Source organism: Phragmites australis, chromosome 14 (genome assembly GCF_958298935.1).
Source record: "Phragmites australis chromosome 14, lpPhrAust1.1, whole genome shotgun sequence".
In the NCBI taxonomy this organism is placed as follows: Eukaryota; Viridiplantae; Streptophyta; class Magnoliopsida; order Poales; family Poaceae; genus Phragmites; species Phragmites australis.
Genome location: NC_084934.1, coordinates 8362575 through 8381859, shown reverse-complemented (window position 1 = coordinate 8381859; position 19285 = coordinate 8362575). Strand labels below are relative to the sequence as shown.

The 19285-nt window shown below is 41.3% G+C and overlaps 2 protein-coding genes across 3 annotated transcripts; both read left to right on the top strand.

Moving 5' to 3' along the window:
* Positions 1-298: 298 nt before the first annotated feature.
* On the top strand, positions 299-4487 carry LOC133891209 (protein ROLLING AND ERECT LEAF 2-like). The gene is made up of 4 exons (XM_062331926.1): positions 299-1423; positions 1970-2145; positions 2676-2899; positions 3453-4487. The coding sequence occupies exons 1-4, from the start codon at positions 445-447 to the stop codon at positions 4240-4242; spliced, it is 2169 nt and encodes a 722-aa protein (XP_062187910.1). The 5' UTR covers positions 299-444; the 3' UTR covers positions 4243-4487.
* A 4577-nt stretch (positions 4488-9064) lies between these two features.
* LOC133890990 (UPF0613 protein PB24D3.06c-like) lies at positions 9065-16832 on the top strand. 2 transcript variants are annotated; one of them, XM_062331660.1, is made up of 9 exons: positions 9065-9380; positions 10548-10624; positions 11876-11981; positions 13052-13144; positions 13385-13450; positions 13660-13805; positions 14553-14661; positions 16250-16314; positions 16389-16832. In XM_062331660.1, the coding sequence occupies exons 1-9, from the start codon at positions 9153-9155 to the stop codon at positions 16534-16536; spliced, it is 1038 nt and encodes a 345-aa protein (XP_062187644.1). In that variant the 5' UTR covers positions 9065-9152; the 3' UTR covers positions 16537-16832. The 2 variants fall into 2 exon arrangements, with proteins under 2 accessions (XP_062187644.1, XP_062187645.1); XM_062331661.1 differs by lacking the exons at positions 16250-16314; positions 16389-16832 and adding an exon at positions 15548-16223.
* Positions 16833-19285: the final 2453 nt, after the last annotated feature.

Sequence of the window (19285 nt, the reverse complement as noted above, 5' to 3'; positions counted from 1 at the left end):
CTTCGGTCATGTTTGGTTGTGCTAAGTTTGTTATGATATAGTTTTTTAAATAACTGTTTAATTGATTGCTATAATTATGGTTTGCTATACTTTATTAGTTTCTTAGTTCACACCTCATATACTTAATTTTTTATTAATTTGTTACACTTGTGATTAAAAAATTATTAACCGTATTATAAAAAACCACAGTTAATTAATTTTAAATATAATAAACTTAGTGGCGAACAAAAACATGATCTTACTTCTCCTGTCTGCGCTTTATTCCAACGCACAAAAGCATCCACCCCAAAGAGAATCAAATCAAAACCATCCGCGCAACCCGCACCACCTCGCCACGCAAATCCCCCGCACGAAGCAAGCCAACCGCACTGCCACAGCGCCAAGCTTCCACGCGCGCGCTGAGGCGGTGACTGCCGAGAGACTGCGAGGAGGAGGCGGGTGGCGATGGGGTGTGGGCCATCCAAGGAGGACGCGGACGGCGGCGCGGTGTCGCGGTGCCGGGAGCGGAAGCACCTGCTGCGGGCCGCCGTGGCGGCGCGGCACGCGCTGGCGGGCGCGCACGCGGGCCACGCCGTCGCGCTCAGGAACGTCGGCGCCGCGCTCTCTGACTACGCAGAGGGCGAGTCGGCGCACCACGACGGGGTGGTGATAGCGCGCTCAGCCTCCGTCCCTGGGTCGGCGGCGACCGCCGCCAAGGCGCTCCCGTCGCCGCTCGACGCGGTGCTCCCGCCGCCGCCGCCGCTGCCGCCGGGCCCCGTCGACGGCGACCCCGCGCCTCTCGTCAGGTCTATGAGCGCGCCCGACCTGCCGCTCCAGCCGCCCATCAGGAAGGGGCACTCCGGCGAGGCGCCCATCATCGAGGAGGAGGGCGAGGGCGACGTTGACGACGCGCGGCGACGGGAGGAGGACGCGCAGCTCCAGCCCCCGCCGCCGCCGCCGACAAACCTTGCCCCGCCCACGCACTCCCCGCCGCCCGTGCCGCCGCCAGAGGCCGAGCGGAAGCCGGCGGCGGAGGGGAATTCTTGGGACGAATACATCTTCGGGTCCCCCGATGCCGTACCCGTGCCGCCACCCACGCTGGACCCCAGCACCGCCGAGTCGTCTTGGGCGGCCGAGCGGAGGGAGCCCGCCCCTCCTCCTCCTCCGCCGCCTGAGCTTGACCAACAGCCGCCGCCGACGCCTCTCGAGGAGGCGGCCGAGGGCAAGAAGCAGGCGGTGGAGGGAAAGAAGACCGCGGTGAAGGCGGCGAGGAAGGCGGAGGGCAAGAAGGGCAGGGCGGTGGTCATGGTGCCGGCGAGGCTGGGCGACGTCCTGCGCAGGCTCGATGACTACTTCCTGAAGTCGTCCGAGAGCGCGCACGAGGTGTCCAAGATGCTCGAGGCGGCGCGGATGCACTACCACTCCAACTTCGCCGAGACGCGAGGTACCTGCCACGCCTGCTACCATCCTCCGAGCTAGAATTCGATCAAAATTCGAACTGATGATAGGAAAGATGAATCCTTCTTCAATCTTTCATGGATGAAGATGCTTATGAAACATTGCATCATCCTCATACAGACATAACCTTTACTTGCTTGGTACTTATGGGAGAAGTTGAACCGTTCCTCATCAAGGCTTTAAGTACCTTACTTGATTGCATTGTTAACTATTGAAATGGGCTGATTGCATTGTTAACTATTGAAAGGGATAATGTTCTGGTTTTACTTTGTGTTTGTTGAGGTGGATGCTGTGGTTTTTAAGGGGGTGTTGGTCACAGAGGCACAGGGGAATGCTTATTTATTCAGAATTCTTTTGGGGTTGGGGGGCTATACTTGGGTGGTGATTGTCTTCACTCCACGATTCTTTTTAAAGTTCAGTTGAGCAGTCTCTATCTGACTTGTATTTGAGGGGTTGGTTGAGTGATACAAACTCAAGTTGGTATGTTTGATTTCCTTCAGTTGTTAACGGCATCTGTCCTCTGTCTTATTAGGATTTTTGGATCATTCTGCCAGAGTGATGCAAGTCATCACTTGGAATCGCTCATTTAAAGGGATTCCCCAACCGGAGAATGTGAAGAATGAGTTGGATGATGATGAATGGGAAACGCATGCTACCATACTTGATAAGCTGCTTGCATGGGAGAAAAAACTATGCCATGAAGTTAAGGTAATATATGCCTTTCTATTCACTAGTTTAAAACATAAACTGTGCAACCACACATTCTACTAGTTTAAGAATCAACCGTCTCCTATAACTCATTTTTCGATACAAGGATGAGTCACATTGTCATTTCTTGGTTTCTAATAAATTTGTCTCTCCAGTTTTATTTGCATCGATATTCAGAATCACACATACAGCTTACAGCATGTCATTTCATTCTTGCAAAAATTTCTACAGGTGTCACTACTGTTTCAGTTATTTTACCTCTTGATATTTTTTGTTTACCTTTTCACTAATAAACTCTTCGTAATCTCTTACAACTTTTTATCCATTATTAATAATAACACAACCAGCTGGTCCACAAACTGTTGTAGCCATGTTAGGTTGGGGACCCTTGTACTAGCCCATGATCGTTTCCTACCCCATGTCTTGGGCCCTAGAATGTGAAACCGTCTGTGCTCCGACACTTTAGTTTCTTTCATGTTTTAAGCTGTTTTCTTCACACATCTGATGATACATTTTTACCATTGGCACAGGAGTTTGAGGTTATCAAAATGACTTATCAACGAAAGCTAGCTGTTCTAAACAAAAAGAAGCAGCGTGGTGCTAGTTCTTCATCAGTTGAGAAGACCAAGTCCGTTGTTAGTCACTTGCACACAAAATATATAGTTGATTTACAAACGATGGAGTTAACAGTTGCAGAAATTAACCGCCTAAGAGATCAGCAGCTTTACCCAAAACTCCTTGAACTAGTGATGGGGTGAGCTCTTTTAACTTTTAAGTAGCAACTACCAATCTCTATTGTTCCATTTAATATATGGTTTTTGTGTAGCAAGAATCTCATTATTTTAGTTCTTGACATGTCAGACTCCTATTTCTGTTTTAGTAGATCATGACAAGTCATTCCCTGCTATCTTGACGTTTATCAGTTGACATTGTTATCCTGTTTTATAGAAAGATGTTCCTTTCCCTAAATAACTATCCACAAAATGCCATATATGTAGCCTTCATAGAATACCTTACACATATTGTCTCAGCATGACTTTACTTGGGATGTTTTTATCTATGTCTCTAAATAATTAATTTTCCCAAAATATTCTGCTAGTTGTGACACTGAAAAGTAGGACTTGGGCCCAACATCAGTCAAACACTCTATTGTATCATGGAAACTATGACTATCCCTCTGCCATGATTGAAGATTTCACTAAACCTATTGGACAAACCAGATGATGAACAAGTGAATGTAACACTTTTGTACACCGCAGGTATTATAGAATGTAGAGTAATGAATTGTTTTGTTTCCACACTTACAGAATGGCACACATGTGGGATCTAATGTACGCGCACCACAAAGCACAGCTCAGGATCATCTCAGAGTTCAAATCCTTAGATATCTCGGTTGCTGCACGGGAAACAAGTGAGCAACACCATGAGCGGACTGTGCAGCTGTGGAACATTGTTCAGGAGTGGCACTCGCAGTTTGACAAGTTCATGACATATCAGAAGGAGTACGTAGGAAGCCTCTACATCTGGATAAAGCTAAATGTAATTCCCATTGATACCAACCTGAAGCCAAACTCATCACAGCCACATGAGACCACACCCCCAATCAAGAGGCTGCTACATGCTTGGCATGATATCCTTGGTAAGCTCCCAGATGAGGCCACAAAGAAGGCCATAAACACGTTCGCGGAAGTGATAAATACTATCCTAGTTCATCAGGAAGATGAACTGAAGTTGAGGATAAAAATTGAGGAGACTAGGAGGGCACATGAGAGGAAGAGAAAGCAATTTGATGACTGGGCGCAGAAAAATTGGGACAGAGGAGCAGGTATCATTCCTGAGGGCAACAATCCCGATGGAGCGCGTGCTGACCCAGTGGTGGAACGGAAAGCCGCCGTGGATAGGTTGGAGCATGCACTGAAAGACCTGGAAGAGAAGTATATGACACAATGCAGGGTAGTCAGGGATAAGTCCCTCAATCTCCTCCGGACAAACCTGCCGGAGCTGTTCCGCCATGTGTCAGACTTTTCGCTCCAGTCAGCGGGGATGTTCAAGGGCGTGTGGTCGATTGTGCACACAAATGACCAGTTGGATGAATAAGTTTTGTATGCGCGTTATATTTTGTTGTGGTTGCATTTGTATGTATGTTGAATGTTGATAGCTTGATCTGTTGTTGTCAGTTTTGAGTTGCAGTAGTGCAAAGGTGAAAATATGGCTGGCTCTGGTTCTTTTTGAGCTATGGCTGTTGTAATGCATAATATAGGTATAGAAGCCTTGTATAATGTCTGGAAGAGAGAATTACGATTTTTCTTTAAATATCAATAGTTTTTAATAGGTTTACATCCTGATAACTTGTCCCGATACAAGGACCACGATTGCTTTGTTTATTATCTTTATCGTTTTATTCAGTGTTTAAATAAGGGAAAAATGTAACCCCCCAAAGTCACTTGGATTTTGACTCCCCCCAAAGTTGTTTTGTTGTAAAAAAACTCCTAAAGGTTTGATTTTGTTGCAAAAGCACCCATAAAAATTCAAAAAAATTTAAACAAAATCATAAAAAATTCTAAAAAAACTAGAGATAATTCTAAGACCTTTTGTGAAATTTGTTTTCAAAAATAATATCATTTGCATCATATTTCATGGAGAGTAAGTTTGAAAAAAAATGTGGAGCTCATTTATTAATTCGAGTTAAATGCAGAGTTAATTATTTACTAATCCAAAAATCATGAAACAAATTTTTTTAATCTTCTTACATTATCCTCTATCTTCTAAAAATACATGAAATCTTGAAATAGTTATTGTAACATGCATGATTGAGTAACTAATCCATAATACCCAAAATTAGTGAAACCACTTTTATTAGTTTACTTAAACAATTATTTGTGTAGGAAAAATAATGGTAGACATGACAAAGTTAAAATAACATGAGTTAATAAATGAGTTATACATTTTTCTTTTTTTTCCAAACTTCCTCTCCATTAAATATGATGCAAAGGATATTATTTTTTGAAAACAAATTTCACATAAGTTCTTAGAATTGTTGTTTCTAGAATTTTTTGTGATTTTTTTTATTTTTTGGGGGTTTTTTCAACAAAATCAAACTTAAAGATGTCCAAATGTGCCATGCCTACTGGGCCGGCCTAAGGCACGGCACTGTAGGCACGGCCCGGCCCGAGTCGAGATGGGCCGTGCCTGGGCTGAGCGCGCGGCACGACACGACCCACTGCGCTGGCTGGGCACGTGGCGGCCCACGGCACGGCCGAGCCAGCACGGCACGGCACCGCCCGGCCGGCACGTGGGGGCACGACAGGCCGGCGGGGGCACGCGGGTTAACAGGTTAAACGGGCCGGCCCATTTAACCCGTTAACCCGATATTTTTAAATTTTATAGCTGTTTTGTGACCGTTTGAGCTCCAAAAAATTCAATTTTTTTTCAAAAATCATCATTTTTCACCTATAAATAGAGGAGCACCTTGCCCTTCTATTCCACACCAGCAACACCATTTTCTCTCTTGTTTCCTCCTCTTATTCTTGCCTCAAAGTTCCTGAGAATTAGTGATAATTTGGCAAAATTAGTTTGAATTGTTGCAAAAAAATCCGAGCAATTCCAAAACAGTCATCCTGCTGTCTTGAAGTTGAAGAAATCTTGGTGATTTTTTTGCATCGTTGTTGAGTCTTATTTTATTATTAGTTTTATTACTTGATTATTTCTAACTCTGAATATTTGCAATTTTTGTAGTGTCATTCGACATTGATCATGGATGCCGGTGATCATGATACATCCATAGATCATGATTTTTTTTCTCCAAGGACTCACAGGGGACTACGGCCCCTTTGATACCAGTGCTGCAGGTGATGATGGACCCGACGATGAACCTCTGGTTGGTTCACATGCAGGTGATGCATCATCAGTTCCATCGTCAGACTCTACAAGTGCGCACACATTAGCAAGCACCGGGTCTAAAAGATCAAGAGCCGGTACTTCCGAAGTTTGGCAAGACTTTGAAAGGTTCTACAAAGAGAAAGATAGGGTAAGTGTCAGGTATGCTAGGTGTTATATTTGCAAACATGAATTATCTGCAAAGCCCTCGGATGGAACGGGGCACTTAAAGAGGCACGCCATAAGTTACAAGCGAAAGAGTGGAGCAGCTATGAAGCAGACGGTGTTGCAGTACAACTCCGATGGCTCTGTTCGTCATTGGGAGTACGACTCTGCCAATGCTCGAAAAGAGTTATGTCGCTTCATTGCAATAGCGGATCTACCACTCAATATCGGTGAGTCTGCTGCATTTGAAGATTACATTAAGCAAGCTCATAATCCTAGGTTCACGCATGTTTCTAGACAGACAACTAGTAGGGATATGGTAAAATACTACAATGCGTGTCGTAACAAGCTTAAAGAAATATTGCAAACATGTACATTTTCAGTTGCTTTAACCTCGGACATATGGGTAGATAGGGCTAGAGAGGATTATCTTAGTGTGGTTGCTCATTTTGTTAATAATGATTGGGAATTAGAAAAGAGAATAATAGGTTTTCGTTTGATTGACAATGCGCATACCGGTGAAAATATTGCTGAAAAAATGTCTCAAGTAGTTGCAGACTTTGGTCTCATGAATAAAATATTTTCTATCACTTTAGATAATGTCGGTGCAAATTCTAGAGCAATGGATATTCTTACTCCATTGTTTAGTACCTATGCTGAATCTTTCTTGTTACATCAACGTTGTGCTTGTCATATTATCAATCTTATAGTAAAATCCGGTTTGAAGAGGTTGTCGCGATACTTAGACGATTTTCGTACTGCAATATCTTTTGTGAACTTCTCTAACCAACGAATTGCAGCATATAAACAGTATTGTGTTGCAATGGGTGTGCGTCCACGTAAGTTTGCTCTGGACATGCTGGTGAGATGGAACTCTACTTTCTTGATGCTTAAAAATATTATACCATATAAGAGCACATTTGGTGTGTTTATTCATACACATTACCATCAGCATGGGGGTCAAACTTTACTCACGAAAGCGCATTGGTATGTTGCTGAAAGGATACTGGAGTTTCTTGAATTTTTTTATGATTCAACTGTGAGTTTCTCAGGAGTTTATTATCCAACATCTTGTTTAGTAGTGCATAATATTGTTGAAATTGCTAGTCATTTAAATAACTAAGAAAATGAGAATCTTCTAAGAGATTGTGTAGTTCCTATGAAATCTAAGTTCTTAAAGTATTGGAAAGAAATTCCTTTGTTGTACGCCTTTGCCTTTATTTTAGATCCTAGAGCTAAAATTGCAGCTTTCTGTAGGGTTCTCGCAATTCTAGGTGATACTCTTGGCCACGATTATTCTAATTATTATACTAATATTCGTTCTAAGTTATTCGAAATTTATAGTAAATATGAAACAAAGTATGGCGGAGTTCGCCTGCAACGACCTCCAGTAGCACCCACAATAAGTAAGAAGATGACAACGTGGGGGGAAATATTTGGTGCAGGTTTTTCATCAAGAAGTTCAGACTCTTCGTTACGATCGTCTACGAGCACTGGAATTCGAACATCTGGAAGGGAGCTAACTACCTTCATCGACAGTGACGTTATCAGCCATGAACAAGAAAACTTCAACATACTGCAATGGTGGCATGAGCATAAGATGAATTATCTAGTGCTTTCACTGTTAGCGCGAGATTTGTTAACAGTTCCTGTATTTACAGTTTTTTCTGAGGCCGCCTTCAGTCTTACTGGAAGGATAATCGAAGAGAGAAGAACAAATATGTCAAGTGAGATGATTAAAATACTCCCTATAGTAAAGGATTGGGAACAAGCTAAAGCACGAATACAATACACTGCAGAAAACACTGAGCTTGAAGAATCATTCCAAAATTTGTATCTAGATGCTGATGAGAACGTGTAATTTCAAATTTTCTGAGCTAGGTTATACTCTTTTTTCCTTTGCTAGAAAGGTTTTTAATGAGGCAACCTATCAATAAAGCTCATTTTTAAAATTAATCATGTGCCCTATTATTTTTAAGTTTTTTATTTTATTCATGTTTTTTGTTTATTTTTTTAAAAATAACCCCCATGGCCTTACCCCACCCACCTCTCCTCTCATCTTGACCTATAAATACCATCTCAAACTCCATGTGATCTCATCGGCCACCCATCTCTCTTTTCCTAGTTGCTAGCCAAGTAGCCAGTAGCCACACTTCACATAAGAAATCAATTCCATATTTCAATTCATGGATCAAGACGTCGAGAACTCGTGTGCATAGTCATGGGTGTGGCAACATTTTGAAAAGGTCTTTAGAGAAATTAACGGGAATATGTAAGATTTACTAAGTGTAATATATGCAGCAAAAAATTAGGTGCTAGATATCCAAATGGAATGTGATACTTGAGGAAGCATATTAAATATTGCAAGCAAAATTCTGGGGTTTCTAATGAAAACATATAATTTTCGGAGCATAATCATAGATTGTACTCTTTTTTCCTTCTAGTAAAAAGGTTTTTAATGAGGCAACCAATCAATAAAGCTCTTATGTATTTATTTTCTATATTTTTATTATTTTTTAAAATTTTTTAGCTATTATTTTTGATTTTTTCTATTTTCGGAGTGCTGACGGGCCGAGCGTGCCTCCACCGTGCCGGCCGAGCTCGTCGTGCCTCCCCGTGCTGACCCGGCCCGTCGTGCCTCCACCGTGCCGACTGGGCCGTGCCGTGCCAGTCAGGCCCATCGTGTCGATCGTGCCGTGAGCCGACCCGACACGGTACGGTGATAGCTGAGCCATACCGTGGACCGACGACTCGGCATATGGGTCGGCACGACACGGCTCGTTACAGTAAATAAGCAATCGAACCGTGCCAATTTCGAGCCATGCCGAGCTGGATCGTGTCGGGCCGGTCCGATTGGCCCATTTGATCATCTTCTGTTCCTCCTGTTCTCGTGACAGATCGATCCAAGCGGAAGTCGTAGCCGCCAACCACCCGATGCCCTCGCCGTGAGGCGCGCCGCCGCTACTATGGCCTCGCCGGCCTCCACCACCTCCTCCTCCTGGTTCTCCGGCCTCGCGCGCGCCTCCTCCTCCCCTTCCATGGCTGGCGGTGTCGACTCCGCCCCCGCCTCCGCCTCCCTCCCCGACGCGCCCGCCGCCGCCGCCTCTAAGGCCGTGGCCATCGGCGCTGGACCCGGCAGCCGGAGGAAGCAGCTCCGCGGGACGCTATTCAAGTACGGGCCCAAGTCCGCGCAGGTACGGCCCTCCCTCCCGTCCCGAAGCCTCTCGCCGTCGCTTGCGGTGGCGTGGCGATCTGGAGCTTGTATTCTGGAAGATTCCAGAACTCGAGATGTTCCTCCGGAAAGTTCTAGAGTCCGAGATGTTTCTGGGCACGACGTCTCGCGATTGCTTTGGCCGAAATGTTGCACAAATCGGGGTTCGTGTGGTTAAATTCCTCGGCTAGAATGAATGGTTCTGGAAGCTTCCAGAAGGCCATCGCGTGCTGCCGCGGCCTTTGGAAGGCGGGATCTTTCATTCTTTTGTAACGTCCAAAATGCGGGGTCTCCCCTTTTGTTGGAGTATTCTGCTTTAGCTAGTGGGGTTCTACGTTTAGATTCCTATAGAACAAGGAAGGTTCTATGATGCGCAACTGCTCATGAATGGTACTGATTTTTCTATGATGCGCAACTGCTAGTGTGAGAATACCTATTCTTCTTTGCTGATGTTTCAAGGCTATGCCTTTTTTGCTGCTTGTCTCGTAGTCTCTGTACCATTTCGTTCGGAATAAAGATTACTTAGTATATTAAGTTTACTCCTTTTGTCTGTGGTCCTTATGCAGAATAGGTATTCTCACACATCTCGCTTTTCAACTGGAATTTGTGTAACCACGTTGAGTTTCCACTTTCGAGCAGGTTCTATGTTGCGGTTGACAGAGGACATTTTTTTTGACTTTCTTGGTCCTTTTATTATTCTGGTATAAGACTCTGTGTTTTAGGTCCTTGTTAGTTATGGTGGGAGCTTCAGTGGGGTGCTCTAGCAAGCTACTGGCAGTTTTTGCTTGGGACCCCTGTAATGCCATTTACAGCCTTAAGCCATCTATTTGCTAGTTACCCTGTTGAAGTGAAGCATGGTTATGTACCTAGATCGTACTGTAATATTGTAGACAGCTTATTTTGCAGGGAAATACCTTTTTCTTTTAACATCTGGAGATGTTAACCTGCATTTCTTGTTAGCTTACACTCTTATGTTACACCCATGTTTGGTTTGTCCAGTGCTGTGTGGTTTCCTTGATATCCATCGATTTCTTACGTTTGCATATAGCTAAAAACCCTACTATACCTAAACTAAGTTGCTGTTGGATGTGTTTTGTTAGTGCTGCATTATTTCTGGCTTTGTGCGATAATATAACTTTCCCTCTTGCAGGTGGCATTCAAAACTGGTGATTTTAACCACCAAGTGATCTTCATAGGTGGCCTGACAGATGGGCTTTTAGCAACTGAGTAAGTTAACATATTCTTTTTGGTTTCCCCTTGCAATTTTGATTTCAGTAAATTACTTGACCATACTGAGCAAGTGAACATATTTGAATCTAACATCTATCAAATTCAAAATAATGTAGTGATCTAATCTTAGCTATTTCACGCTATGGCTAATGAGTATCCAAAAATTAAAAGATATGTGAAACTAAAAATGAAAAATTAGCTCTCAATTGAAAAATTAAAGAATTTAAATATCATGTGAACATATTCTGCTATTCGTGTTTCTTTTGCTGGTTCTTGGTTCTTATGATACAATATAGTGTCACTCAGTTTAAAAAGTTGTGGGGTTTGGGCCACTAGCCATGAATCCATGATACCATGTTCTAATCATGTAAAACACAAGTAAAGACTTTGTTCATGTAAGTGATGATACTAGGCACTAGTTTATAATTAAAACTTGACTCTTGTTATTTTGCCTCTTACTTATACTTCACCATGTTCACCTCTATTTAGTGTTAGTTATGATTGGTGTGACTGCTGTTATGTGGGGGCGGCACTATGTGCGCCCACTGTTAGAGATAACATATGGGGATGAGATTATCATCAGTAAAGCGCAAGCAAGGAATAACCCCCCACCCCAACCACCACCTGACCTTCACTATGGGGTCTATGGCTGCCCGTTGCCAAGGGCCTGGTCCTCAGCCATCCATCTCCCATTTCTGTGCCCTGTGTTCCAATCCCTTGTGAGCCCATAAATTTGCCTAATACTAATGGCACCTGCTGTCTATCACTGCCTGAACTTAATTAGTGCTCGTAACAAGGATGTTAAACAAATGTAATTTCCTGGTCATTTAAGGCCACAGGATGCTTGATTGGCCACCTTGAAGACACTGACCTGATCTTAACGAGTCCTCTTAAAATCTTAAAAGGCGTGCCTGTGTGAACTTTGGCATTGGCTCTATTCTTCAGGCAACATATGCCCTGCTCAAGTGTTACAGGGCATGTCTCATTATGCTAATCGTAGAAATTTGTTAAAATGTGATATAAAATATTTGAGGAATAAAAACCCAAAATATTTCCATGTGAGGCAACATAAAAGCCAAGTGAAGGTTGAAGCAAACTGTAGGTATCCTGAGGAAGGCAAGGATACCAACCAAACCTCACTGCACTACCGTAAATTATATTTTTGAATGCGCGACTTATATATTTTTATTGTAGGTTAAGACTTAATTCAATTTCATCAGTGCTAATCGATCTCTGAAAACCTTACAGCTATTTGGAACCATTGTCACTTGCATTGGAGGTTGAGAAATGGTCCCTGGTGCAACCATTGCTTTCTTCATCTTACACTGGATATGGAATTTCCAGCTTGGAACAAGTATGATCCTTTGTCCAGAAGCAAAATCAGCTTGTCTGTTTTTGTACCAATTTAGAAGTGCATATGTGGACTATAACATGCATTTAATCAGAAGCTTGGGGTGCCTATGTTGTAACATCATGATAAAAGAAAATTTTGCGTTCTTAAGGACTGGACTAATGTTCTGAAAGTCCATTAGTGTAGGGGTTTTTTTTATCATTTAAATTTGAATAATTCTATGTAGTCCATTTTTAATCTGTACAAAGCTATGAGCATTCCCTTGTTTTTCATCCAATTACCTTAACTGTTCAGTCTTAAGGTCCCTTAGATGTTGCGTGGAATGAAATAAGCTGGCAAAATTTAAGGTTACAGACAGAAATAATCAAGGAGTGTTTAAACCATTGGCAATTTTTTTTGAGTTCCTCAGTTACTTTTTTCAGTTATTTTTAATGTACATAATTATAGAATTGAATTTTGAGCAGTTCTCTATGAGACAGACTATAATCTGAATCATGCAAGTATTTTTCATCTTCATCCTAGTCTTAATGGGATTTTCTTAGAATCCTTTACGTTTGTAGATCTAGTGTGAATTTGCTTTTGGTGTCCTTTTCTTTCTATTAGATAGAAATGGCAATATGCAATAATAGCTCTTATTACCCTATCATTCCCCTTTGATGCTATGGAAGCTGTCCTTAACCTAATGTTTTTACCAGAAATCCACAAAAGTTGGTTGTACCATCTTGTTTTATACGTTCAAAATAGGTTCATATAGTTGCGAGTGAATCGGGAGACGATTGGAGTGTTTCCTTTTGTAATCTGCTTTATGGGCCATTAGCCAGTTAATGTCAGTGGCCAAATGCACTCCTAATTAAACCTGATGATTTACCTTTTAGCTTTGTGCAGTGCAATTAAGTGTAATAATAATAAGTGAGGAAAGTTTGTTGCAGTAATGATATCACCAACTTTGTTGTTTCCAGAGTTTTATCGAATTTTCCATTTTATTTGTTTTTTTCTTGATCTTGTCCTTTGTTAACTTCTTCTATATTCTTGGTCTATGTATTGATCATAAATCGCATGTTGTCTTGTGCAAGGATGCATTGGAGCTAGATCAGCTCATCAGTTACTTGATAAATAAGGAAAATTCTGAAGGAGTAATATTGCTTGGTCACAGTACTGGTTGCCAGGTATGCTATTACTAATATCCAGCCACTATTTACAGTCTAAAAAATAGGGATGATTCCCCGTATGCCACTGGTAAATACCTCAACCCCGGATATGCCATCACCTGTGTCTATGACATGTGGGCCCAGGACCCACATCCTAGACACATTGATGGCATATCTGGGACTGAGGCATATTTTCAGTGGAATATAAATAAATGTCCCTAAAAAATTAGGTAACACAAACTCTTCCATGTGTGCCAGGATATTGTGCATTACATGCAGACCAACTTTGCTTGTTCCAAAGCAGTTTCTGGGGTCATTTTGCAGGTATTCTCCCTATCCATAACCTTGTTCTCTGAATGCTTGAGTAGAGAAAAATATTTAATTATGATGTATGCTAGGAATTTTTCACCCTCTAAATAAGTATAACAGCTTTACTGATCAATTTTGTATCCTGTTGATAAGAATTGTCTGTGTTTGCAATTTAGTATCCAAATGGTATCTTGGTGTAACTTCTATGCTAATCTACCCTGCAGGCCCCAGTAAGTGACAGGGAGTATAGAGCAACTCTTCCAGAAACAGCAGAAATGATAGACTTGGCAGCCAAAATGATTAGTGAGGGCCGTGGAATAGATTTGATGCCTAGGGAAGCAAATCCAGATGCTCCCATTACTGCATACAGGTATCAATTTTTAGGTCTGAGTTACAGAACATAAAAATGTTGTACTAATGTGTACAAGTAGTTTCTTCTTCCCTTGGAATTAATCGTGAAGGTTTGTAATGAGTTCATATAGTTATTATGATCATCTGTACTTCAGTTTACTGGAGAAAGATTTATATGTGTGGTGCAACCTCCTTGCTAGCTAAGTACATCGAACCACCAAAAAGAAACAAAAAGAAGAAAAAAGCTACCTCTTAAGTGCTAAACAAGACAGAATATCAAACATTTTGGTTTTGGTGGTTCTAGCCAATTTTTGTTTCCCACCGAATGTTTCCTGTCATCAACTACAACTTCTGGTTTGTATGACTTCTTTGAATGATGCAATGATGCAATGTTAACTTTTCTGTATTATCTCTGTAGTTTCTTAGAAGATTTCTGATATTTATTTTTCAAATATAATCCTATGATTTCTTTTGGTTGCATCATTTATTTTAGAGTTACTTGCACCTAGTCTGGTACTCTGACCTAAGTTTCAGAATACCCCAGGTCTAACCAATAGTTTCACTTAGTCCTATCATACAATTATTATGACCTGTGTTTTTTTTTTTTTGAAACTAGGTGGCAATTGCTCTTTTATTTTATTGGACTTATTTGCTAGCATATCTCCTAGTATTCCCTTGTAGGCAGTTATGATTTCAAGGTTATCAAGAAGGAATTAAAAGTATGTTTTTTTCTGTTGTATTCTAATGCATAGAAACAAATGTGTAGGTACCACTCCCTTTGTTCATACATGGGTGATGATGATATGTTCAGTTCAGATCTTAGCGAAGATCAGTTGAGGCAGAGACTTGGTCATATGTCAACCGCACAGTGCCAGGTATTGTTCCGCACTACTTGTTAGCCTTATTACCTAAGAATGCCCCACTCTTGAGTGATCTCGTAGTCCAGGAGTGATTGTAGATAATTAAAATCCTGTTCAGAATTTTCATTTGCGTTCTGCTCTGATGGTGACAGGGAACATTTGTTGTAATCCTTATATGGTCCTTTATGAGGCTCTATTACCTGTGATGCTAATTACACAATATCCACACATAGGTGGTTGTTGTCATAGTGTAACCGTTCCATCTATGTTTGTTCTTTTTTTCCTACTGCTGTCAGGTCAACACGGTTTGACCGTCAAGAAAAACACGAGAAACATTTCAAAAATACAGAAAATTCAGAAAAATAATAAAATACCAAAAAGTCTAGAAAAACACTTAAAGAATTCCCTATGCTGTTATAGCCTTGCAAACTGCGGAGATGGTAGTTGTGGCCTTGTGGGCAATGGGAGGACGGTGTTTTGGACCCTGACGCGTGACTGCCTTGGTGGCAACCTGGCTGCCAGCATGCCTTGGGCGAAGAGAGGGTGAGAGGAGAGTTAAGGGTCAAGAGACTTCTTAATGCCTAATGATAACAAGGGTGGCCTATTTATAGCTGGTCTACTAGATGCATATAATAGATAAGATAGCAATCTAACTCATGAATTATGAAATATATGCTAGCAACTTGAAGTCTCATTGCTTATCTCCAAGCTGCCTAACCTCTTCCGTCGGCCTGGCCTGGCCACGATGATATGCGCGGCCCACCATAACATGTATTTTTGTGGTCTTCAACCTAAGTCTGGGCATTAGCTTTCCTAGTTTTTTGATGCATGAAAAATGATAATATTTCATCTGCATCATTGAAATGGTTATTTTTCTTAGTGGATTGTTTTGATTGTACAGCTTCGCTTTCCGATTGCACTAAGCAAGATAATGAAAGAGAATTCAAGGAGATAAATGGGATACATTAAGGGCCCCTTTGGAACAAAGGATATTTGGAGGAATTTTGTAGGATTGAAATCCTATGGGAATTTTTCCTATATGGCCTTTTGGAACAAAGGATTGAGCACCTTGGAATCCTACGAAATTCCTATGGAATGCCTCAATCCATAGGAATTTTGGAGGAAATCTAACATGAGATCCAACCTCTTGGAAACTTTCCTCCCTCTATCCAAACGGTCATCCCTGCAGTTTTCCTATGTTTTGCAATCCTCTATTTTGCATTTGCATTCCTGCCAAAATCCCATGCTTTTGTATTCCTGTGTTTTACTGTTCCTGCGTTTGAAAGAGCCCCTAAAGCTGCATTAGGATCAATACAACCCTGAGCTGTAAGAAAATCATGGAAAATTCAGCGTTGGCGCTGCTATTGACATTTCAGCATTAAATAAAACCTTTCTTGAATTTTTTGGAACTGCACATTCTAAATGGAAAAAAAAGCATCTCAAAACTTGTTCTCTGGCTCACCATAAGATATGGGCTTAGTAGTGTGCTGCAAAAGTAAAAGAAACCTTCTTTTCCTCAATATAGTTTTAGGCTGCACTACAAACTCAATTCTGAGTGTTATGTTTTGGCTCTTGAAATTTATAGTTTTTATGACCTCTGCAGGTTATTTTTTCAATGGGGGATGAATATGTCCCAGAATATGTTGATAAGAAGGCACTAGTAGACAGGTGAAAAAGAAACCTAAATGTGGCAAATATGGATCCAATACGATATCGTACTCATTTTATATGTTCCACTGCAGACTATGTCGAGCACTAGGAGGTGCAGAGAAAGTAGAAATAGAATGGGGGAACCATGCTCTGTCCAATAGGGTGCAAGAGGCAGTTCGGGCCATTGTAGATTTTGTTAAGAGGGAGGGGCCCAAAGGATGGGACGATCCATGGAGCTAGATATTGTAGTCATTTCTCAAATGTAACTAGTCTATCTTTTTCTCTTTACCCCCTAGGTTTATGTAACGCCTTGTTTCTGCATATAATCCTTGGTCCAGTCTTTCATAGTAACATTCTGATTCATTTGATTTTATCACTTCAGCATGTACCGTGTTCTCTTTTTTTTCTGTTCACTTGTGGACATTCTGCTACTATAGCATTTCAAATTTGTAAATTGCTTCTGCTTTTTGAATCCTCTTGTTTCTCAAATCTGTATTTGGTCGAACCATCAGAACTTGCTAATTATTATTATTTTACTACTTACTGCATCCACTCTTCCTGAGTAAATTGGAAGTGGTGCAATATGTCACCTGGGAAGTATCAAAGTTTGTCACACATTCAAACGGGATGCGTTGTGTCAATGCACTTCATAATTCACAAACCAATTTCACTTTCTTTAAGAAAATTTTATCTGCAAACCGCATCCATGTGTTTATATGAATCTATAAACTGCATGTGCCTACCACTTGGAAGCTTGTTGATGGACCGCTTGCTACATCAAACTACACATTACCATTTACCTGGGTAATAAAAAGGAATCGTTTTGCTGGTTCTGTTTGTTCTGTAATGTGATCATAGGTTCATCAAGTCATGCATGGATGTGTATTTTTTGGGAGTTCTGTAGTGTGATCATACAGGGTATGGTTTTGGAAATTTTGCCCTGGTTACATATGCACTTGATGCATGACAGCGTGAACCATCTTTATTTCCCAAGTAAAAGGTTGGTCAATTGCTCTATATTATTTGTCCTATCTTTCTACAATTTCGTGATCTTTGCAATATAATTTTAGTTAGAAATTCATCATGCATGATCTTTATTTGATGCTCCTTTTTAGTCACTTTACCTTAGATGTTCCATACAAAAGGCCAAACAGTACAATAATTTCATTCTTTGTCCATGCTCTTTTGATTCTATGGAAAGGTTTATTTGCCCTAATGGGCATAATGGTATTCGATTTATTATAATGGCGAAGAACTTGCTTCTTTCAATTTGTGGAGGTGCGCTGAAAGTCATGTCCTTCGTTAAGTTTTCTAGTGATGCTTATGGTCTGAGCGTAGATATACTTTTGCCAGATCTAATATCACAGCTGAGATCCCGTTTGTAACGTAGGAATGTTTGAAGGAAAACACATACTGGTAGGCGTCTAAATGAATATCGAAGGTAGGGATTGCATGATATGACTCAATAAGGGCATAAGCTAGTCTCTCACACATTGATTGATATAATATACAAGTCAACAAAGATTAGATCACGAGGAAGCTGAGATTTGAGAAGCACTAGGGATGCAAATCTCTTATACCGATTCCGCGTAAGAAAACTCGAGCGTGGTGATCCCACGTCAGCAAATTGTTGGCATCCGTCGGATTGGAGACAACACGGCACCGGCATCGTCCGATGGTGTGGGCGCTGGCATGTCTTACCCTGTGAGCTAGCGTTCTAGAACAACAGCTACCGCGCGACACCATGAACTGGGTCTGCCACTGGGCTATTCTCACGCTGGCACGTTGCCTCCCCAAGCTTTAGGAAAGATCGAGGAAGAGGTAGAATCGCCTGCACAGTGTAGAGTAGCAAGCAAAAGGATAGGGCATTGGGGGAAAAAGCAAGAAACTGCTCGCATACTGCCTCCCGCGAACAACATTTCTACAAATCGCATCATCAAGTGTTGTTGCTCAATCAAGCTTGCTCCCCATTGCTCTTTCGATCTAGCTTCTCGATTGAACAAAGAGGCCCGAGGTTGACTGACCACTCGTTTTAGACGCCATTTTGCGCAAGGATAAAAAACAGATAGCAAGAGACCGGTGATTCTATCCATTGCGGAAACAAAGGTAAGTCAAGTGTTGCTTGTTCACTCAAGCTTGCTTTCCATTGCTAGTTCGATCTTGCTTCTGGATTGAACAAAGACGCTCGAGGTTGACTGACCACTCGTTTTAAACGCGCTTTTTTTTGTGCACAATGATAAAAACCGGATGGTAATAGCCCAGAGATTCGGTCCATCGCGCAGATAAAGGTATGTGAATCGTCTATTGCCAAGCCCTAGCATATTTCGACATTGCTTCAGGAATGAAATAAAGAAGAGGAGATGTGTGTGGTTACCCGCTTTTCAATTATAGGGCTTTGTCAGCAAATTCCCCCTACACTCTTTGTCTGCTCTAATATTCTACTTAAAATCATAACTGCACTTCACATGGTCGATTGAATGCTTGAGACGGAGTCGCTTTTAATTGCAAATATTATTATATGTTAAGTGTTTCTGATTATGTTTTTTATACCGTCCTCTTAAACAGAGCATATCTAGATGATACATTCTTGATATTAGTGGTGAAATTTTTTCTTATAGGAAATGATATAATATCTCTCCATTTTCACATATAAAACGGCATTGCAAGTATCCACTGACTAACTTCTTTCTTCTTCCCTTTCTTTCATTCTTTAGTTCAAGTACTCTTCCACTACCTAGTAGTCATAACAACCTGCCATTGATATTAGTGGTGAAATTTTTTCTTATAGTAATGATATAATATCTCTCTATTTTCATACATAAAACGACATTGCAAGTATCATTGTTTAATGCTAGAGCATCAGCCACAACCCTACTACAAACATGCTCTGCATTTGTTTGAGACTACATGTCACACCCGGTTTTATGATCGAACCGAATATAAACTATATGTATGTCAGGATCAAATTACATAAATATAGTGACGTTAT

Bases quoted from the DNA above. Each gene is read 5' to 3' on its own strand.
- LOC133891209 (XM_062331926.1), top strand. From the start codon at position 445: ATGGGGTGTGGGCCATCCAAGGAGGACGCGGACGGCGGCGCGGTGTCG. The intron at 1,424-1,969 runs GTACCTGCCACG...CTGTCTTATTAG, and splicing joins CAACTTCGCCGAGACGCGAG to GATTTTTGGATCATTCTGCC. The intron at 2,900-3,452 runs GTGAGCTCTTTT...CCACACTTACAG, and splicing joins CTCCTTGAACTAGTGATGGG to AATGGCACACATGTGGGATC.
- LOC133890990 (XM_062331660.1), top strand. From the start codon at position 9,153: ATGGCCTCGCCGGCCTCCACCACCTCCTCCTCCTGGTTCTCCGGCCTC. The intron at 13,145-13,384 runs GTATGCTATTAC...CATGTGTGCCAG, and splicing joins GTCACAGTACTGGTTGCCAG to GATATTGTGCATTACATGCA. The intron at 13,806-14,552 runs GTATCAATTTTT...ACAAATGTGTAG, and splicing joins GCTCCCATTACTGCATACAG to GTACCACTCCCTTTGTTCAT.